Source organism: Jaculus jaculus, chromosome 6, assembly GCF_020740685.1.
Source record: "Jaculus jaculus isolate mJacJac1 chromosome 6, mJacJac1.mat.Y.cur, whole genome shotgun sequence".
NCBI lineage: Eukaryota > Metazoa > Chordata > Mammalia > Rodentia > Dipodidae > Jaculus > Jaculus jaculus.
The window spans coordinates 94,209,578-94,231,971 of NC_059107.1; the positions used below are offsets into that span (position 1 = coordinate 94,209,578).

Genomic DNA, 22,394 nt, shown 5'->3' on the forward strand with positions numbered 1-22,394 from the left:
GTTTGAGGCCACCCTGAGACTACATAGTAAATTCCAGGTCAGACTAGACTAGTGTGAGACCCTACCTCAAAAAACAAAAAATAAATAAATAAATAAATAAAGATAGGAGGAGTAGATTTCTGGTACCTCTAGGAAGCACCTTTGGGAGCAGGAGAGAGATAAGGAAGGCCACGGGAGACTATCCAAGGCCATATTGCTAATGTGGGCTTTGCTTTTTGGAAGCAAAGAGGAAATTTTCCTTTTTTCTTCCTTCTCTAGTAAATATCAGGCCCCCAGCACTAAAGACCCAGTGTGAAGGCTGGTGCACTAGACTGTCTGTACCCACAGGGATCGATTCCAGAACCCTAGGGATGTGGTGCTACAGTCTCTTAAATGAAATGGTATCATATGCATATATAACCCACGTACCTCCGCCTCTATACTTTAAATCACCTCTGGATTACTTCTCCCAAACACAGTGTAAACGCTATGTAGTGTTTAGAAAACAGTGACAACAAAACTTGTATGTGTCTTATACAGATGCACTTCTTCACATCTCTTTAATCTGCAGCTGAGTCCAAAGATGTGGAATAAGATACACAGGTGGCCTGGCTAGGCTATTGTCTATACTCTCTAAGGCTTAACTAAGTTTTTGTATTGTTCTGAAAACTTAACCAGAATATTATTATTGAGGAAACAGGTTCTGTAACCTTTTAAAATATAATCCAGTCATAGCTGGGCATGGTGGTGCACACCTTTAATCCCAGCATCTGGGAGGCAGAGGTAGAAAGATTGCCCTGAGTTCAAGGCCACCCTGAGACTACAGAATGAATTCCAGGTCAGCCTGGGCTAGAGTAAGACTCTACCTCAAGAAAAACAAAAAACAATATATACATATTTATAACCAAGGCAAGGACTAGAAGGATGACTTAGTGATTAAGACACTTGCCAAAGGTCTCTGGTTCAATTCCCCAGGACCCATGTAAGCCAGATGCACAAAGTGGCACCTGCATCTGGAGTTTGTTTGTAGTGGCTGAAGGCCCTGGCACGCCCATTCTCTCTCTCTCTCCCTCTTTCTCTCTGTCAAATAAATAAAAATTTTATATATATATATATATATATATATATATATATATAAATTTTTTGCTCATTTTTATTTATTTATTTATTTGAGAGTGACAGAGAGAGAGAAAGAGGCAGATGGAGAGAGAGAGAGAATGGGTGCGTCAGGGCTTCCAGCCACTGCCAAGGAACTCCAGATGTGTATGCCCCCTTGCGCATCTGGCTAACATGGGTTCTGGGGATTCGAGCCTTGAACCGGATCCTTAGGCTTCACAGGCAAGCGCTTAATGGCTAAGCCATCTCTCCAGCCCAAAAATAAAATATATTTTTAAAAATATATCACCCATTCAAAATCTGGCACTTGTGTCATTGAACAGGCCTCGAATCCAAGAGGCGTAACTAATGTAGAACCAAATACTTCAGCCCTAACAATCTCTGCTGAGTTTTGGTCATTTTGGGCTATTCTGGGTTCCTGGCTTTATCTAGTAGCACTATTTGTCTTCCAGAGTACCCTGGGGACTGGGAAGGGAAGAGTGGAAATTTGTGAATAAATAGCTTATATGGCCATTGGACAGGGTTCCAAGTCAAACACTTTCCCAAGTTTAGCAGTCCTGGACCTCCCAAGTCTGTGGTGCGAGGGAGGAGACCCTTGGACGAATCCACTCGAGCCTGAGAGGTGCACGGAGCAGCTGACCACTGCCTTTGCTTCTGCCACGCGCACACGCCACGGCGGCTTCTGAGAGGCCGTGTGGAGGATCGGCGACGTTATTTACATTTGTCTTTGGAAATCATTCTTTGACAACAGATTTAGTTGTCAATTCTGTTTTTAAGTTGTATTTATTCATTTCTATGTGTGTGTGAGAGAGAGAAGAGAGCAAGGAACCTCTTGCCACTACAAATAAACACCAGATGCCTGTGCCACTTTCTATATCTGGTTTTCATGGTTTACTTAGGAACTGAACCTAGGCTAACAGGCTTTGCAACAAGCGCTTTCACCTGTTGAACTGTCTTCCTAGCCCTTTAGTTAAGTTTACTTGGGCGAGTGCTGAGGTAAAGTTGCTTTCTGTGGGTCCAGGGGCTTGGGAAATAAATGGAAGGAAGTGTAAGAGAAACGAATATTTTTAATGATTCTCATTCAAATGAGAATAAAAAGATATGCAGAATCATGATCTAATTTCATCTGTTTTATGCTAATCACCATAATAAACCTAAAATACAAAAAATTATTATGTTTAAAGCTGAGTTTGGTGGTTTACATCTTTAACCCCAGCAGTCAGGAGGCTCGAGGATAGTAGGATTGCTGTGATTTTGAAGCCAGACTGGGCCACAGAGTGAGTTCCAGATCAGCCTGGACTAGAATGAGACTGCCTCCAAATACAAACAAAAGCACAATGTCTTATTTTTATTCCTTAGCCAACGAGAGATGACCGAGGATGGTTTATCAACCCCATTGGCCCCAACCCTTGGTGGACTGTGATAGCTGCAATTATCCCGGCTCTGCTATGCACGATCTTGATATTCATGGACCAGCAGATCACCGCTGTCATCATTAACAGGAAGGAACATAAGCTCAAGGTAACAATCTCGATCTGACCTAGAACAATGTAGAAAACTGAAATGGCAGCCTGTTACATAGTCACTATGCAGCTGTATACTCTGAGTCAGCAGCTAGTAAATGTGGACCACTGTTTCCTAGAGGCAGGTTTTCTCCCAATGATGTTCATCACCGGGGTTTCCAGATTGAAGCATGAACCCCAAGGGTTACTAGGGTTAGGGTTAGTTCTTATCCACATGTCAGGGAGACTCTCTGTGCCTTCTGCCATTGTCTTTAGAGTGGGCAGTGAACCCTATCTGGAAAGGACCCAGGCATTTGTTGTAGGATTTCATAAGAACATTTATCACACTTCTCTTCAACTCCCACAGCTTTTCCTAGAATGGTTAATACGTGGATTGGTCTCTGGTTACTCTTCCAGAGATGGATGGATCTTTGAGTGCAAGGCCCACAGTAGGTTGGGGTCACTTAGATGATGCACAGATATTGGCAGACTAGAGATGTAGCTCAGTTGTTAGTATTCTTGAAGCCCTGGGTTTGACCTGTAGTACTGCATGAAACCAGTCACAGTGACACATGTCTATTATTCCAAAAGAGGCAGAGGTAGGAAGATCAGTAGTTCAGAGTCATCACTGGGCTTGAGCCTGGCCTGAACAGGACATGAATCCTGCGAGAGAGAGAGAGAGAGAGAGAGAGAGAGAGAGAGAGAGAGAGAGAGAGAGAGAGAAAGAAGAAGAAGAAGGAGGAGGAGGAGGAGGACAAAAAGGGAATATGAGAACAAGAATGGATATTGCCATATATAAGACAGGCTAAAATTTTCTTTTTTCTTCTCTGTTTCCTCCCAGCCAGGAGGAGTTGCAAGAATCCTCTGGACTTCTTCTTTTTGTAACTTTCTTCTTCTTCTTTTTAGTTAATTAATTATTACTTAGTTTTTCAAGGTAGAGTCTCGCTGGGCGTGGTGGTGCACGCCTTTAATCCCAGCACTCGGGAGGCAGAGGTAGGAGGATCACTGAGAGTTCGAGGCCACCCTGAGAATACATAGTGAATTCCAGGTCAGCCTGAGCTAGAGTGAGACCCTACCTTAGGGAAAAGAAAAAGAAAGAAAAGAAAAAGAAAAAGAAAAGGTAGAGTCTCACTGTAGCTAGCCCAGTTGACCTGGAATTCATTATGTAATCTGGGGGTGGCCTTGAACTCACTGCATTCCTCCTACCTCTGCCTGGGATTAAAGGCATGTGCCACCACACCCGGTTGGATTCCTTTTTTACACTCCTTCCTGCTTCGGGTCTGAGACCCCCTTAGTTCCCTGGGATGTACCCTCCTTCAGCCGGCTCAGGGACAGTGACAGATACTTGGTTTCCCCACAGAAAGGCTGTGGCTACCACCTGGACCTGCTGATGGTGGCCATCATGCTGGGCGTCTGCTCCATCATGGGCCTGCCCTGGTTTGTGGCTGCAACCGTCCTGTCCATCACACACGTGAACAGCCTCAAGCTGGAATCTGAGTGCTCCGCTCCTGGAGAACAGCCCAAGTTCTTGGGTATTCGAGAGCAGAGAGTCACAGGCCTCATGATCTTCGTGCTGATGGGCTGCTCAGTCTTCATGACAACTGTTTTAAAGGTAATCATTCCTTCATGTGTGAGGAAGCTGATGGGAGTACAGTGGTCCTAAACACCCACATACAAATTACTGCCTAGAAGAATGGTTCCAGTGATTAAACAGAGATAATATATACTTAGAAAAATTAGGTAAGACAAACAGGATAGTTACAGAGCATAACAAATGGCATAATGGAAATATATAGTGTCTTCTGTAGAGAGTTAATGGTTCTGTTTCAGTCAGGGTGGTCAGAGAAGGCCTCTTGTAGAAGGTGGTATTTAAGATAAGATGGAAGGCTGGAGAGATGGCTTAGTGGTTAAGGCGCTTGCTTGAAAAGCCTAAGCGGCCATGGTCAACTCTCTAGGTCCTATGTAAGCCAGATGCACAAGGTGATGCAAGCGCACAAGATCGCACATGTGTACTAGTTAGTGCATACATCTGGAGTTTGATTTCAGCGGCTGGAGGCCCTGGTGCACCAATTCTCTCTCTCCCTCCCTCTCTTTCTCATAAAAACAAAACAAAACATGGACATGGTGACACATGCCTTTAATCCCAACACTCAGTAGGCAGAAGTAGGAGGATCACCATGAGTTCAAGGCCACCTGAGAATACAGAGAGAATTCCAGGTCAGCCTGGGCCAAAGTGAGACCCTACCTTGGAAAAAAAAAAAAAAATGGAGCCATATCATGCCTGGTGGACAGTGACCTGGAAAAGATGAGGAGAGAGGAAAAGAACAATGAGTCAGGCTCTGAGGTAGGAAAGAGTGCTGTGTTTTCTTGGAATACCAGAGCCACATGGCTTCAGGGCACTGAGTCAAGGCAACACATCAGTGAGATAAAACGATGAAATGAAGAGTGGCCAGGGCCTAATTAGGGTAGGCTTTGCAGATGATGGTAAGTTACCTTTCAGGGAGTTTTAACAAGAGAAAAACGTGCCACACTATAATGTTAAACAAGTCACTCTGATGTCTAGAGAGCAAGTTTTGGCAACAGGAGAGTTTTGGAAGATTAGAAGCAGTGAAACCAGTAAGGCTATCCTGGACAGGCGATGGCAGTGGTGGTGGCGATGGCGATGGCGATGGCTTGTATGAGAAAGTCAGAAAGAGGCTCCTGCTGGTGGCTGAGAGGAAAATCCAAAGGTCTCACTGACTGCACGTGGAGGGGTTAAGGAAAAGGGAACAATCACAGATGTTAAGTTTCTGACTTAAGTATCTGGTAGAAAGAGATAGTATTTGTATTGCTATTTTGTGACGGGTTGGGCTGTGATCAGCATTTGAATAAGAAGTCTGGAGTGACCTGAGTGAAGACACTGGAGGAGAATTGACTCTTAAATATGATGCCATCAGCACACAGGTGGCACTGAAAGCCAGGGGAAGGGTGAGATCACATGGAAGGAAGACTGATAGAAAAGGAGACAAGAGTTGGAGAGATGGCTTAGCAGTTAAGGCACTTGCTTGTGAAGCCTAAGGACCCAGGTTTGACTCCCCAGAACCCAGATAAGCCAGATGCACATGGTAGTGCTTGTATCTGGAGTTCATTTGCAGTGGCTAGAGGCCCTGGGGTGCCCATTCAATTTCTCTCTCATAAATAATAAAAAAAAAAAACTTTTTAAAAAGTGGGCTACAGGGATGCTTTAGTAATTAAGGCACATGCCTGCAAAGCCAAAGGACCCAAATTTGATTCCCTAGTACACACATAAAGCCAGATGCACAAGGTGGCACATGCTTCTGGGGTTCATTTGCATCAGTTAAAGACCCTGGCATGCCCATTCTCTCTCTCTCAAATAAATAAAAATAAATAAATTTTAAAAACGAGAAAGGAAGAGAGACCAGAGAGAATAGAGATTGAGTTTAGGAGGAGCCAGCTGTAGAATCTCAGAAGAAGCTGCGGGGAGGTGGGAAGGAGACCAGGAAGGTATGCCCAAGGCCCTGGGTCTAATCTTCAGCAGGTAACACATGCCTGTGATCCCAGCACTCAGGAGGTGAAGGCAAGAGGAAAAGTTGTAGGCCATTCTCAACTACATAGCAAGTTCTAGGCTAGCCTGGGTTACATGATACTCTGTCTCAAGAGAAAGAAATAGGAGACTGGGTGTAGTGGCATACACCTTTAATCCCAACACTCGAGATGCAGAGGTAGGAGGATCGCTAAGAGTTTGAGGCCACGTTAAGATGACATAGTAAATTCCAGGTCAGCCTGGACTAGAGCAAGACCCTACCTCAAAACAAACAAACAAACAAAAAAAGGGCTGGAGAAATGGCTTAGCCGTTAAGCGCTTACCTGTGAAGCCTAACCATCCTGGTTTGAAGCTTGATTCCCCAGGACCCACGTAAGCCAGATGCATAAGGTGGCAAATGTGTCTGTAGTTCATTTGCAGTGGCTGGAAACCCTGGCATGCCCATTCTCTCTCTCTTTCTCTCTCTGTCTGTCGCTGTCAAATAAGTAAATAAAAAATAAAAAAAGAGGGAGAGACAGAGACAGAGAATCAAGGCAAGATAGACACACAGAATGAGAGACAATAAGAATGAGAGAGACTAAACCAAGCAAGGCCAGTGGAGTTAGCAGTATAGAAGCTTAACATGACTGGTTCACATTAAGAACAGATTCAGTGGATTGTATTAATTTCTTTTGCCTTTACATAATTTAAAAGTAGAAACAGGGCTGAAGAGAAGACTTAGTGTGGTTAAAGTGCTTGCCTGCAAAGCCTAAGGACCCAGGTTCAATTCCCTAGTACCCATGTAAGCCAGATGCACAAGGTGGTGCATGCATCTGGAGTTCATTTGCAATGGCTAGAGGCCCTGGCACATTCATTTTTTCTCTCTCTCTCAAATAAATAAGTAAATAAATAAAATATCTTTTTTTAAAGTAGAAACAAAGCCAGGGTTTGGTGGCACATGCTTTTAATTCTAGCACTTGTGAGGCAGAGTTAGGAGGATTGCCATAAATTCAAGGCCAGCCTAAAATTACATAGTGAATTCCAGGTTAGCCTGGTCTAGGGTGAGACTCTACCTTGAAAAGTAACAACAACAACAAAAAGGTAGAAACAAAAGCTGATGAGAATAAAACTCATTCTAAAATGAAATGATTAGTTCTTTTTAAAATTTTATTTATTCATTTGCAAGGAGAGAGAGAGACAGAGAAAGAATTAGAATGGGCACACCAGGGTCTCCTGCCACTGCAAATGAATTCTACATAGTCTCAGGGTGGTCTTGAACTCATAGCAATCCTCCTACCTCTGCCTCCCAAGTGCTGGGATTAAAGACATGTGTCACCATGCCCAGCAGAATGTTTTTTTAATTTATTTATTTTTATTTGGGAGAGAGGGAGAAAGGCATTTAGAGTGGGCATGCCAAGGTCTTCAGCCATTTGCACCACCTTGTGCATCTGGCTTACATGGGCCCTGAGGAATCAGTGGGTCCTTAGGCTTTGCAGGCAAGCGCCTTAACTGCTAAGCCATCTCCCCAGCCCTCCTTTATTGTTTTTAATGCGTGGAAGGCCTACATCCAGTTACATGGGGTGAGAAGCTCTGTGGTCGTACTGCAGTGACCAGTCATTGTGGAGCGCGCCTTACCCCCTTTCTCTTTAGTTTCTCAGCTCCATGCTAGAGGTCCAGTCCAGGGCTTTGCAGGAAAACACCTTAACTGCTAAGCCATCTCTCCAGCCCAGAAACAGTTTGTTTTTATCATCAACTTCTGCTTTTTTGCTTTTACTTTTAAATCATGGAAAGGGAGCAGAAATGAATGCAATGTTTATGAAACTATTTGTGACCTTGTTTTATTTTTGGAGTTAAAAGTTTATTATATAGGCTTCCACTATGCTATAGTCCCAAATGTAATTTCTTGTCACCTGCCTTTTGTTTGCAGTTTATTCCTATGCCAGTGCTCTATGGAGTTTTCCTCTATATGGGAGTTTCTTCACTGCAGGGAATTCAGGTATTGTGTGCTTTGGCTGGGGCAAGGTCCCTCCCCGAGTTCGCCTGTCCTGACCAGGGAGTGACTTCCTGGCCTGGCCAGTTGGGCTACCTTAGAAATGTCTTTGGGGCTGGAGAGATGGCTTAGCGGTTAAGCGCTTGCCTGTGAGGCCTAAGGACCCTGGTTCAAGGCTCGGTTCCCCAGGTCCCACGTTAGCCAGATGCACAAGGGGGCGCACGCGTCTGGAGTTCGTTTGCAGAGGCTGGAAGCCCTGGCGTGCCCATTCTCTCTCTCTCCCTCTATCTGTCTTTCTCTCTGTGTCTGTCACTCTCAAATAAATAAATTAAAAATTAAAAAAAAAAAAAAAGAAATGTCTTTGGATATGGGGCAAAATAAAGTCATCCTGGCTGGCATGAGATTCCAGACTTCCGGAGTGACTTGGCTTGATTTCCTATTTCCAGCCATTGTTTATTTATTTATCTGAGGAGGTAGAGAGAAGATGAGTGTGGGCAAGCCAGGGCCTCTTGCTCTAAACACAGCACCACTTTGTCATCGGGCTTTGAGTGGTACTGGGGATTGGACCTGGGCTGTCAGGTGTTGCAAGCAAGTGCCTTTAACCGCAGAGCCGTCTTCCCAGCTTCAAGTCATTCTTACTCAACAATTGTTTGGCACTTGTTGAATACTGGGTGCTTTGCCAAATGCTGATAGATCTGGGTTTAAAAGGTCAGTCAAGATCCAAATTGCCTCCACAAGGCTTAGTGCCAGGCTAAAGCATGAGAGAAGGCAATTGAACTTCGGGTACCTTGACGAAGAAACCGAGAGACAATGGAACTTGCCCCAGGGAGCGTATGACCCTTCCCGTTACAATCTGTTGTTCCCTCTGTCAGCTCATTCCTCAGAGTCCTTCAAACAGAGGAACTGGGCTCTTGTCAAAAACCTGAGAACCTGGATGACATGCTAAACTTAGCCTCTTCTGCTTGGCTTCTGCTGATTTGAATAGAATGCAGGTAGTCATCCATCCTGAGTTTCAGTGTGACCTTGGGCGGAGTATTTAACCTCTAGGTGTCTGTCTTCCTTTTAATAAGGATGATTGTAATTTCTGTGTCCAGAATCTTAGGAGGCTTATTTAATCTTTTCAGTGTTGTCCATGGATAGTCCCGAATCCCTCAAAGAACAAATGAGAGAATTGGGATTTTTGAGGTTTTTTTTTTTTTTTTATCTTTTTAATGTGTGACAGAGTCTCATTCTGTAATCTATCTTGGCTTGGAACTCACTGTGTTACCCAGGCTAACCTCAAACTTATGTTTCTTTACCTGCTGTGATCTCCCAAGTGAGACCCTATTTTCAAAATTAAGCAAACAAGCAGGTATGGTGCGCCTGCCTTTAATTCCAGCACTTGGGAGGCAGAGGTAGGTGGCTTGCCATGACAGTTCAAGGCCACCCTGAGAGTACATAGTGAATTCCAGGTCAGCCTGGGCTACAGCAAGATTCTACCTCAAAAAACAAACAACAACAACAAAAAAAAAAAAAACAAAAAAAAAAACAGGGCTAGAGAGATGGCTAGCAGTTAAGGCACTTGCTTGCAAAGCCTAAGGACCCAAGTTCAATTCCCCAGTACCCACATAAGCTAGATTCACATGGTGATACCTGTGTCTGGAGTTCATTTGCAGTGGCTAGAGGCCTTTACATGCACTTTCTCTCTATCTGCCTCTTTCTATCTCTCAAAAAAAAAAAAACAAAAAGTTTCCATTTCTGGCTAGTGACAAGTGTTGGCAGCTTTCCTGAGCAGGTCATATAAGGAACGTGAATTGGCCTAACCAGGCTTTTACAAGAGAATTCGCCGGGAAATCCATGCCGCTTCCCTCCTTTCAGTTCTTCGATCGTCTGAAGCTCTTTGGGATGCCTGCAAAGCACCAGCCTGATTTCATCTACTTGCGCCACGTGCCACTGCGCAAGGTGCACCTCTTCACCCTCATCCAGCTCACCTGCCTCGTCCTGCTCTGGGTCATCAAGGCATCGCCAGCTGCCATTGTTTTCCCAATGATGGTGAGAGTTGTTGAAATAGAGATTATTGCTATTTTTAAAAAATGCATTTTATTTATTTGAGGTGGGGAGGGAGACAGAGGCAGAGAGAATGGGCACACCAGGACCTCCAGCCACTGCAAACGAACTCCAGGTGCATGTGCCCCCTGTGCATAAGGCTTATATGGGTCCTGGGTAGTAGAACCTGGGTCCTTAGGTTTTGCCGGCACACACTTTAACACTAAGCCATCTCTCCATCCGTTATCTTTGAAAGTTGTAGTAAGGTATGTACAACATAAAATTTCTTATTTTGTCCATTTTCGGGGCAGGTGGGTGTGGCAGCAGCAGTGTGTGTGGCGTGGTGTGGCTATGCGTGTGACGGAGTGTGTGTGTAGTGTGTGCACGTGTGCACGTGCACGAGTCCTGTTCACAGCGTCGACAACAGAAGTGTCAGGTGTGTGCCTCTGTTGCCTTTCCGCTGTCTCGTTAAGCTGAGAGCAAGCACCAGTCAGGCTGGCCGGTCCGCAAGCCCAGTGCGTCTCCTGCCTCTGTCACTCCACGCCCACCACCACAGCATGGCAGTGATAGGCGTGAGTGGCCATGCCCAGGTTTTTACATGTGCCCGGGGGTGAAACCCAGGCGTTCTCAGGCCTTCATGCTTGTGTGACAAGTGCTTTTACCTGCGAGCCATCTCCAAAGCCACATGTGCAGGTGGAGGTCCGGGCTCTTAAGTCCGCGCACGGTGCTATGGTGTCTGCACCACCATCCGTCTCTAGAACTTCGATTGTCCTTTAAAACTGAATCACAGAACCCACTCAACTGTGACTCCTTATTCTCCCCTTCCTGCCAACCTGTGGAAAACCTCTATTGTACTTTGTCTTTCTGGGTTGTATTATTCTAGGTGATCGGACAGTGAAGCATATAGTCTTTGTCTTTTGTAACGGGCCTGTTTCTCTAAGTACTGCATCTCCAAGGTTCCTCCACAGATGTGCCAGAGTCTCTTCCTCTTGGATGCTGAATAATAGATTGCATGTGGAGACCACATTTTGCTGTCCACTCATCTGTCACTGGGTACTTGCGTTGCTTCCACCTTGTGGTGTGTGGTGAATAATGCTGTCATGGGCACGGCTATGGATCCTTGTTTCTAGCCTGCATTCTGTTCTGGGGAGAGGGGGGTGCCAGCAGGAGAATTACTGGATCATATGGCAACCCTGCTAGTTCTTGCTCTAGTCCCTTATTCCATATGCTCCTGGTTGGCTTCTGAATTGCATCAAAATACACATAGTGTTCTGCGTTTATGTGTTATGTTCGTAGATTAAATGTTTGATTAAAGAGATAGCAAATTCATGGGAATGCCTATCGATTTTAGATTTTATTCATGAAGTAGTAATTAGAGAAAAATGCGGTTAGATTTTAATAAGCCAGATTTGCCTCATTCCCTGGGCAGCCACCAGGTGTAGCTGATGAATGCCAGTTGAGTCAGGCGGGTCATTCTGGGTGATTACTGCCCTCTTGGAGAAAAAGTAAAGCATCTGAAACACCCTGACCCTGCCTCTGGAGGAAATTATGTCAGATTAGGTCAGTTCCTCTCTTTAGGCCTGTTTGCTCGAGAGCCTATGAAGTGAGTGTTGAGTTAGGCCAGAAACAGGAGTGAAAACCATTACAGATGTATGATGTAGACATAAAACAAAGATTGGGGCGTGCACAAGTGTACAGCCGAGGATCAGAGGTGCTAAAGACATTCTTCCAAGGGCCACTGTCCTAGGCTGGTGAGGCAGGCCCGGGCTAGAGCGGCTAGCCAGTGCCTGATGGCCTCCTCCTGCAGAGGCTCTTGGCCCAACCCCATGCTCATGAGCCCAAGAAAAGGAGCTGCTGGGGCCATCTGCAGGTGACAGGCTTCTCCTCCCTAAGGGGAACTGAATCAGCTTCTGTGTAACTTCCAGGGTTGTTAGGGTGACGATTCACGTGTGCTGGGTGAGGCGCCTGGGACCTGGCACACAGGGCGCTCTACAACTGCCAACCATTCCGATGATTACGGTTCTTATTTTTGCTTGAAATGTCCTAGAGCACTGTGAAAATGAGGGTTCTCTTTTAGCTCCAGGAGGGAAGCTCACTCTTCTAATTCATTTTCTTTCTCTTCAGGTCCTGGCCTTGGTCTTTGTCAGGAAAGTTATGGATTTTTGCTTCTCTAAGCGTGAACTGAGCTGGTTAGATGACCTCATGCCTGAAAGCAAAAAGAAGAAGCTGGATGATGCCAAAAAGAAGGCTAAGGAGGAGGAGGTGAGAGCCCTTATAGAGACAGCTGGCCATGGATTTAGAGACTGCAGGGAGGCTGCGGGAGAAGTAAGAATGGCTGGAATCCCCAAGGTTGTACTCAGGAGCTGGAAAGATTACCCCAAAGTGCTCTCAGCTGAGAAAGAATCCAGGACTCTTGCTCCTGTCTGCTCTTCATGTCTGAATTGATAAGCAGTGGTTTCTCTTTTGTCTTGTATCTACCAGGCTCCCACTAGAATATGAACATTGAGTCTGTTCTTATTAGTAGACCTGATGGCTCATGTTCTTGCAAGGTCTAATTTGACAAGTATATAAAACCCACTATTGTCTGAGACTATCTGTTACTTGCTTAATTGCAGATGATGCTATGGTATGCTGTGGTTGGTGCCATGCAATGATAACTTGAATGGAACTCTGTCCTTCATTCTCCCCAGCAGCTGGCTCCTTGCCACCTACACATTAAATGACCTGAATATGCAAAGACATGATGTATATCAAAATGAAAACACAGACCAAGAAATGAATGGTCCTCACATAGTGTCCTTCAAAGTACATTTTAAAGTATATTTTCCCAATAGCTTCAATTTTTAAAAATCTTAATATTTTAAATAAACTATACAAAAGCAATGGAAGAAAACTTTGAAAAGAATATTAACAGATTCACTACATAAAATGAGAAGCTTTTAGGTTTCCAAAATGCTAAGTGCTATTTTAAACATATTTTTATTTGTTTATTATGTATTTATTTATTTGAGAGACAGAAAAAGAGAGAGAAAGGAAGAGGCAGATAGAGAGAGAGAGAAAATGGGCATGACAGGGCCTCTAGGTACTGCAAACAAACTCCAGACACATGTGCCACCTTGTATATCTGGCTTACAAGGGTAATGGAGAATTAAACCTGGGTCCTGTGGCTTTTCTGGCAAGTGCTTTAACCACTAAGCTATCTCTCCAGCCCTGCTAAGTGCTATTTTGAAATAATATGTTAGACATGTTAATATTCTTACTATTCCAATATTTATTTGTAGACATCAAATTAATAAGAATAATATAGAATGAGGTGCTGAAGAGATGGCTTAACAGCTAAGGTGTTTGCCTGCAAAGTCAAAGAATCCCAGTTCGATTCTCCAGGACCCATTTAAGCCAGATGCACAAGGGGGCACATGCATCTGGAGTTCGCTTGCAGTGGCTGGAAGTCCTGGAGTGCCCGTTCTCTTCCTCACTCTCTCCCTCCCCCCCATCTCTCTCTCTGCCTCTTTCTCTCGCTCAAATAAATAAAAAAATATATTTTAAAAAAGAATGCAGAGTGAAAAATGAGCAATAGTTTACAAAAGACTAAATATAAGTGACCATTTACTATATGACAGTTTGTTTTCTCAATAATAACCAAAGAAATAGAAATTTGGTCCAGAGGATTTTTTTTTTCCAAAATAAGGTATCATTGTATAGTCCAGGTTAGCTTTGAACACGTAATCTTCCTGCCTTAACCTCCCAAATGCTGGGATTATACAATTATATCACCACACCTAGCTAAGAATTCATTTTTTTTTTATCAAATTGGCAGAGTTTTTCAAAATGTAAAAAAGAAGGATGCCATTAACATTGATTGAAGTGGGCCTCATATATGCTGGAAATGACTGTTTAAGTCTCTTTAAATGCCAGCTTAAAGAAGTCTTGAAATTTTATTTGGCTGAGGGTGGGCGGCATGGACCTGAAGGGGACCTGGGTGGCTCAGCAGCTCTGCCCATCTCTTGGCATGTCTCCCATAAAATTACGTTAAGAGCTGAATAAAATGAAAGAAAATGACTTGAGTCAAAACTTCGCCACTTCAGAAAGACAACTATTACAGTTTCTAGCTTTTAATTTTTATGTGTGTAGGTATGTGGGAGTAGGTGTAGGTATGGGGTGTGAAACAAGAAAGGGGCCCAGGAGAGGGAAAACGGGCTCTTTGGAGAGTTGGGGAAGGTAGTGGAGTATAGATGACAGGAAGGTGGGATGGGGAGTGAGTGGGGGAGCAGAGGGGTACAGTCTTGGTGAGGGCGGGAAGGTGGGGAGAGGCGCGGGAGAGGAGGTCAATCAAAATTAAGCATGTTCAAAAACGTCATAAGGAAACCTGCTCTAGGGGCTGGAGATGCGGCTCAGCAGTTGAAGACACTTACAAAACCTAATGGTCTGGCTCGATTCCCTGGTACCCACGTAAAGCCATATAGGTGGTGCACGCACCTGTAGTTGTAGTGGCTAGAGGCCCTGGTGCACCCGTTCTCTCTGTCTTTCTTCTGCCTCTCTCCTCGCAAATAAACAATAAAAATAAAAACAGAACACTAAAAACAGAAAATCTGTTATGTTATACGCCAATTAAAATAATATATATATGTATATATACGCACACACACACATTTCACCACATTGACATCCTCCACTTGTGTTCATTTCTTCATATTCTCTTTGAAATTTAGCATAGTTTTTATATGGGTTGTAATTATGTATTTTTCTATGCATATTTTTATCTGCATATAATAATGTATATGTAGATTCTGACTTTTTTTTTTTTAAGTAGGGTCTCACTCTAGCCCAGGCTGATCTGGAATTTACTCTGCAGTCTCAGGCTAGCCTTGAACTCATGGCCATCCTCCTACCACTGCCCCCCCCCCCAGTGCTGGGATTAAAGGTGTGTGCCACCAAGCCCAGCTGATTCTGACTTTTTTTAAAAAATGTTTATTTATTTATTTATTACAGACAGAGAGAGGGAAAGGGGGAGGGAGAGAGAGAGAGAATGATATTGGGCACGCCAGGGCCTCTAGCAAATGGCCTCCAGATGCATGGGCCACCATGTGCATCTGGCTTACATGGGACTTGGAGAATTGCATTTGGGTTCTTCAGCTTCATACACATGTGTCTTAACCGCTAAGCCATCTCTCCAGCCTGATTCTGACTTTCTAATCTTAAATTTTGCAAGATTTTTATGTTTCTTTATGTGTTTAGATTACAATCATTAATTGTTTGAATGAACTCAGGATATTCTATAGTATTTTTTTTAAATTTTTTCTGATGCTAGTCAGGCACTTTCACTGAGCGAAATTTTCAACCTCTCTATGGCATTATTATCAAGTAGTTTAAACATCCTTCCTTCATCAAGATATTTAATTCTTTTAGGCTTTATTATTATTTTAAATACGTTTATACATGTAGGTTTTTTCCATCTAATTATATGCTTTAAGTTAGTGACTTTTTTTTTTTGAGGTAATCTCACTCTAGCTCAGGCTGACCTGGAATTCACTATGCAGTCTCAGGGTGGCCTTAAACTCACGGCAATCCTCCTACCTCTGCCTCCTGAGTGCTGGGATTAAAGGAGTGTGCCGCCACCACCACCAATTGCTAGTGACATCATCATCATCATCATCATCATTATTATTATTATTATTAGTGTTTCGAGGTAGGGTCTCACTCGAGTCCAGGCCTCCCGAGTGCTAGGATTAAAGGTGTGTGCCACCACGCCTGGCTAGTGACATTTTTAATTAAAGGAGTATATGTTAATTTTATTTACTTATTTTGTTTTGTTTTGTTTTTTTGAGGTAGGGTCTGCCCTAGTCCAGGCTGACCTGTAATTCACTGTGTAGTCTCAGGGTGGCCTCAAACTCACAGTGATCTACCTACCTCTGCCTCCGAGTGCTAGGATTAGAGTGTGCCACCACACCCAGCTTGATTCTTAATTATTATTTATTTATTTATTTATTTGAGAGAGTGAGAGAGAGAAAGAGGCAGACAGAGAGAGAATGGTGTACCAGGGCCTTCAGCGACTGCAAACAAACTCCCAGACGCATGTGCCACCTTGTGCATCTGGCTTACATGGGTCCTGGGGAGTCAAACCGAGGTCCTTTGGCTTTGCAGGCAAACACCTTAACTGCTAAGACAAACAATGACCTGTTTATTTGAATCAGGATCTAAAGAAGGTCCACATACTGAAACTAGTTAATACCATTCTTAACTCTTTTAAGGGGTAAGGGGTTTTATTGTTTGTTTGTTTTGGCTTTTTTTTTTTTTGTTTTGTTTTGTTTTTGAGGTAGGGTATCACTCTAGCCAAGGCTGACCTGAAATTCACTATTTAGTCTCAGGCTGGCCTTGAACTCACAGTGATCCTCCTTTCTCTGCCTTCCAAGTGCTGGGATTAAAGGCGTGCACCACCATGCTCAGCTTTTTTTTTTCTTTTTGTTGAGAAAATGGTGGTTGACTTACAGAGTTTTTCATCAGGAGAATCTTACTGTCTTCCTTTGCATCATCCCCATGTTCTGTTCACTCGATTTCTGGTCATTGGCTCCAGAGGCTTCCTCAGAGATTCAGATATTTTTGTTGTTCCAGCAGTACTCCTTATATATTAAATTGTCTCTTGAACATATGGAAGAATCAAGTTAAACTGCTATGAGTGTGACTGAAAACTATGTAGAAATTGTAGTGGTAAAAGAATGGATTGGGAGGCAGGCGTGGTGGCACACACCTTTAATCCCAGTACCCGGGAGGCAGAGGTAGGAGGATCACTGTGAGTTCAAGGCACCCTGAGACTACAGAATGAATTCCAGGTCAGTCTGTCTGAGCTGCAGCAAGACCCTACTTCAAAAAAAAAAAAAAAAAAAGGAGCCAGGCCTGGAGAGATGGTTCACTTGCCTGCAAAGCCCAACAATCTGGGTTCAGTTCCCCAGTTCCACAAAGTGACACATGTGTTTGGAGTTAAATTGCAACAGCTAGAAGCCCTGGCATGCCCATTCTCGCCCCTATCCTTGAAAATACTTTCAGGGTGTTGAAGAGATGGCTTAGCTGTTAAGGCGCTTGCCTGCAAAGCCAAAGGACCCAGGTTTGACTCCCCAGGACCCACTTAAGCCAGATGCACAAGGGGGCGCACACATCTGGAGTTCGTTTGCAGTAGATGGAGGCCCTGGTGCACCCATTCTCTAACTCTCTCTACCTATTTCTGTATCTCTCTTTCTCAAATAAATAAATAAAAATACTAAAAATATTTCTAGGGGCTGGGGAAATGGTTTAGTGGTTAAGGTGTTTGCCTGTAAAGCCTAAGGACCCTGGTTCAATACCCTGGGACCCACGTAAGCCAGATGCACAGGGGCGCATGTGTCTGGAATTCTTTTGCAGTGGCTGGAGGCCCTGATGAGCCCATTCTTTCTTTCTCTCTGCCTCTTCCTCTTTCTCTTACTCTCTGTCTCTCTCTCTAATAAAGAAATAAAATATTTAAAAAATATTTTTAGGGCTGGAGAGATGCTTAATTGTTAAAGACTCTTGCCTACGAAGCCTAAGGACCTAGGTTCAACTTCTCAGAACCCACGTAAGCCAGATGCACAAGGTGTCACATGCATCTGGAGTTTTATTGCAGTGGCTGGAGGCCCTGGCGTGCCAACTTTCTCTGTCTCATAAATAAATAAAATTGACAAATTTTACTTGACAGAAGAAGAGGGAGAGGGGGAGAGAGAGAATGGGCGCGCCAGGGCCTCCAGCCTCTGCAAACTAACTCCAGACACATGCGTCCCCTTGGGCATCTGGCTAACATAGATCCTGGGGAATTGAACCTGGGTCCTTTGGCTTTGCAGGCAAACACCTTAAGTGCTAAACCATCCCTCCAGCCTGAAAAACATATATTTAAAAAAAAAAATTAGACTGGTTGAAGCCTATCTTACTTGGTCCAACATACAATAATATCTCCTTTACTTTTAGGAGGCTGAGAAAATGTTGGAAATTGGGGGTGACAAGTTCCCACTTGAAAGCCGGAAGTTATTAAGTAGTCCTGGAAAGAGCAACAGTTTCAGGTAAAGCTGTTAAAGCACCGAGAAAGAGTTGAAGGGGTTTTCTTGGAACCCTCTGGCTTTGTGGTGGGGATGTTGTCACACATGGAGCTGCTAGTAGAAAGACCAGCTCCTCAGACCCGTCCTGTCAAAGTGCCTTTCCAGTTCTTTGAGTCCTGAATGCCTGCTGCTTGCCGGGTACTCTACGGTGGGGGCGGGGTCAAAGGAAAAGGGGCAATGTTTTAAATGGGTTCCTATGCAGGGTTCTCTTTCAGTCTTTACAGCAGTCTTCTGAGGAAAATCTCATGGTCTGCCTTTGTTCAAGAGAGGAAACCGGCTCTGAGGGTTTGGGTAATTTGCCAGGTGCAATGCTGCTAACTAGAAAGATCGGTCCCGAGTCTGTGTGCTCCTTAAACCAGTGCTTCTCAATGTCATCTGCACTTCCAGGGGTTCTCAGCCGGGGGGCATGACGTTCCTTTGGGGACAGGCAGAGAGCCCATTCCAACTTGGCTCTTGACATCTGTAGCCCAGAGAGCCAAGGGGAAACTGAGCAAGGAGTGCTGCTGGTGGATCAGTGCCATTCTCTACTAACCCTGTTGCTCACCACAGTCACATGTGTGGCTCACTCCTGACCTCTTGTGTCGGCTTTGGAAGTTACATCCCGGATGGAGACACTAGAGGTCAAGAGGTCCAGAGAAGGAAGAGAGCGGTGGTGTGGCCTAGGCCCTGAGGGATCAACTGATGAATTCTGAGGCTGATTGTGCTTACTTCTGTAGGATGTCTTTTCATAAGCTTTCATTTCTGATGACAAAGTAGAATCAGTGGTCCTTTGCTGGCAGGATGTTGTCTCTTCTGACATGTTAGAAGGAAACCTTCTGGCTTCTCAAAAGTTTTCAGGATAGTCTGTGGCCGGTCATAGTAGTACACATACCTTTGATCCCAGCACTCGGGAGGCAGAGGTAGGAGGATTTCTGTGAGTTTGAGGCCAGCCTAAGACTACATAGTGAATTCCAGGTCAGCCTGGGCCAGAGTGAGACCCTACCTTGAAACCCCCCCACCAAAAAAAAACCCATAGTAACTCTGGGGCTCCAGATGGCTAAGGACTGGGTTCAGTGTCTTGCTTCTCTGCTTAATGCTTTTCTTTGAATGGACACTTAGCTCTGTGAGCTTTGGGTATTGTACCTTCAAGGTGGGGTGTTATTAATCTCTGTTGCTGTGGTTGTTAATATAGTGTGAAAGTCCTTTGTAAACTATAAATAGAAAATATTTGGCATATAGCAGGCATTCAATAAATGGTAACTCCTGACGCTGTTGTCTCAACATGTCCAGTGAACTCTTTCAAATGACCACCTAGGATCAACCCTCAGCACCATTTCATAGGCCATCTTGCCACTTTCTTTTTTCTTTTTCTTTTTTTTCTTTGTAGAGAGTAGAGATAGGATTGGCACACCAGAGCCTCAGCCCCTGCAGTCAAACTCCAGATGCTTGCACCACCTAGTGGGCATGTGCAACCTTGCATTTGCCTCACCTTTGCACATCTTGCTAACATGGGATCTGGAGAGTAGAACCTGGGTCCTTAGGCTTCACAGGCCAGCGCCCTAACCGCTAAGCCATCTCTCCAGCCCCATCTTGCCACTTTATAGTCTGTGTTGTTGCAGAAAGACCAAACCCCCACTGATTCCAGAGTTCCTAAGAACTGTAATCTGGGCTCCATCAAGTCATTCTTTTTCTTTCTGGTAGGGTGGTGGTCATTGTAGACTGAGAAAATGTACTTTGCTTAATGCCTGACACTCATCCTGAGCATTGATTTCAGATGTGACCCTTCTGAGATTAATATATCTGATGAAATGCCTAAAACTACAGTCTGGAAAGCTCTCAGTATAAATTCTGGAAATACAAAGGAAAAAAGGTAAAAATAACTAACTTCTGATCCTTATTTGTCCCTGTTTTTTTGAAAATGGCAATAATGTCTAAGGTAAAAAGTAATTTAGCTGCAAGATAGTATTTGTCTCATGAATAACAGTTCAGGGACTTCTGCTAGCCACACAGGAATAGCAGTAAGCCAAAGAAAAATAAAAATATAAAATAGTTTCTACATATTTGAAGAGATAGGCTGTTTTGAGTTATCCATTTACTTAGATCTCAAAGTCAGGATAGAATAATTTTGGAATGTAAATTTGCTTTATCCATTTAGTGCCCTTAATCCTCTTTCTAGAAAGGTCTTATCTCAAAATCTAAAGGTTGTTTCTGTTTACTGGTACCACACAAACTGGAAAATTGCTAAATCTGTGTCAATACTGTTTACACAAACCAATAAAGTTGGTAGCATTTATTTAGACTTTAATCTATAATTTAGATTCCTTAATGAAAATATTGGCAAGTAAAAGTATTGAAATACTATTTTCTTATTCTGTGAAGTAAATGTTGTTATTCAGTTACTAGTAGCATAGATCAGGTTTTAATCAAGTTAGTAAAGAAAATGGAAGGACTTTGAAGCATCTTGGCCTACGTTAGGAAAGCTTTGTATCTGTATTACTTGAATTTAGCCCAAACACCACTTAAGTAGTCAAATAACTGAAGGCAAAATCTGAGGCCTTATTAAGGACAATTTCTTTATTAAAACAAGGACTCAGGAATCCTGATCCTGCTTTATAGTTCCAAGCATAACTTGGAATACCACTGTTTGTGGCACTCAGTTCATTCAGCAGTAGGATGGGACTACTAAGGTTGCTCCGAGAAGCTGCTGAAGTGCTCTGCAAAGTCGCAGCCATGGGAGGATGATAGTGGTGAGTTATTGCTTCATCAAATGGGTTAAAGGAAATCTGTGCTGCATTTGAGTGAAATATAGAATCTTGTTTCCTTCAGAGGAAAATCCAGGCAGCTGTCGAAATGTATAACGCACATGGTTATTTTTAGTTGAGAACTTGTCTACTTGTAAATTAAGTTAAAATATAACCAGATCCAAATTGTGGTGACATCTTCAAAGTATTGTGTTAAAAGCAGGAATGAATCATGTGCTCCCTTCTTGTCTCATTGTAACACTTTTATTCAGTCTCTTCAACTAGGAATTTTTGCGAGGATGGAAGATTTGGGCCATGTGATGCCTCAGGGAAGTTCTGGTTGGCAAGAAAATGGTGAATCTGAGAGAAGAAGCAAGGCCGAGTCTGGCCCCATTCTTGGTCATCTCAAAGCCATGCCCATGCTGAAGCATCCGGTTACTCTCTGTGTGCATTTTGGAGGTCATCCAGCTACCCGCATACCAGCAGCCAGACAGCAGTGGCAATGCGGGAGTAGAAGACCACTGCCTGTTGGTACCTGTCCTCTGTCTTCTTTTCTTCAGAACTGCCACCATTAAAGACCCAGCTTCCCATTTTTCAGACATTTCTCTGAAACTCTCTGCTGGTCTGATGAGCCACATGGTCCACGCTGTCACTGAGGCTTCTTTCACAGGATCCTTCTTCCTGAAGGATGCCATGGGAGGAGGGGTAGCAGAGAAACAGAGAAGGGAAGACTCACGGGCCTGTCGCTGTCTAATGGGTTCCTAGGCAGCCTGGGCCTCAGTTCCATTGTTTACTAGGGCAGGAGGGATGCTGGTCAGATGTAGAGGCTAAAACAGGCCTGCTCCGGGGGGTCAGACCGGATGGGCTTCAGCATTGTCCACCACAGTAGTCAGATGCTTCTGACCTGGGGACATCTGTATCACTCCCCAGTGGCAGGTGGCACAGCTCAGTGAGAACCTTGGAAGATACAGGGCCGAGTAGGGTAGTGGAGTTGTTTAACTAGTTAAAGAAAGGCTCAGAGGAAAGCCAGGAATGTTATGGGAGGAAGATCTTGGAGTTCACTGAGAACAGAATGAGCCAACATGGCTACAGGACTTTGCTTAGATACTAGGAAGGTCTTCACAGCCTGAGGATTTGTCGTGGTGTCTGCTTTCTAGCTGTTTAGGAAAGACTCGATAGTGGTTGTTTGTGGATAGAAAGTGGGACATGGTAATGGTGTTGGCCATGTTGTGGGACTAGCTGCCATGTTGCTGCTGTCGCTTAAGGGCGCGTTGTGATTCCATTTTGGAGAGTCCAGTGCTTACGTTCTGCCTCCTTAGCTGCCTTAGTGAGCGCCACCAGCTCAGTGGACCCAGACCACCTTCAGCCGTCTAGCTTCCTTCATCATCGCGGGTCTCTTCTGGTGGACAGAAGTTCTAGCTCCCATGTGAAAGCCATGCTAGG

At 44.1% G+C, this 22,394-nt stretch overlaps 1 protein-coding gene across 1 annotated transcript in view; it reads left to right on the forward strand.

Moving 5' to 3' along the window:
- The window catches only part of Slc4a8 (solute carrier family 4 member 8), a 102,518-nt gene extending 80,968 nt beyond the window's left edge, over nucleotides 1-21,550 (forward strand). Inside the window, exons 18-25 of the mRNA XM_045151502.1 lie at nucleotides 2,455-2,616; nucleotides 3,958-4,209; nucleotides 8,048-8,116; nucleotides 9,968-10,141; nucleotides 12,260-12,397; nucleotides 18,104-18,195; nucleotides 19,985-20,080; nucleotides 21,224-21,550. Coding sequence (XP_045007437.1) covers nucleotides 2,455-2,616; nucleotides 3,958-4,209; nucleotides 8,048-8,116; nucleotides 9,968-10,141; nucleotides 12,260-12,397; nucleotides 18,104-18,195; nucleotides 19,985-20,080; nucleotides 21,224-21,236 — 996 coding nt within the window. The 3' untranslated portion in view covers nucleotides 21,237-21,550. The remainder of the gene's footprint in view (nucleotides 1-2,454; nucleotides 2,617-3,957; nucleotides 4,210-8,047; nucleotides 8,117-9,967; nucleotides 10,142-12,259; nucleotides 12,398-18,103; nucleotides 18,196-19,984; nucleotides 20,081-21,223) is intronic.
- The last annotated feature ends 844 nt before the right edge of the window (nucleotides 21,551-22,394 follow it).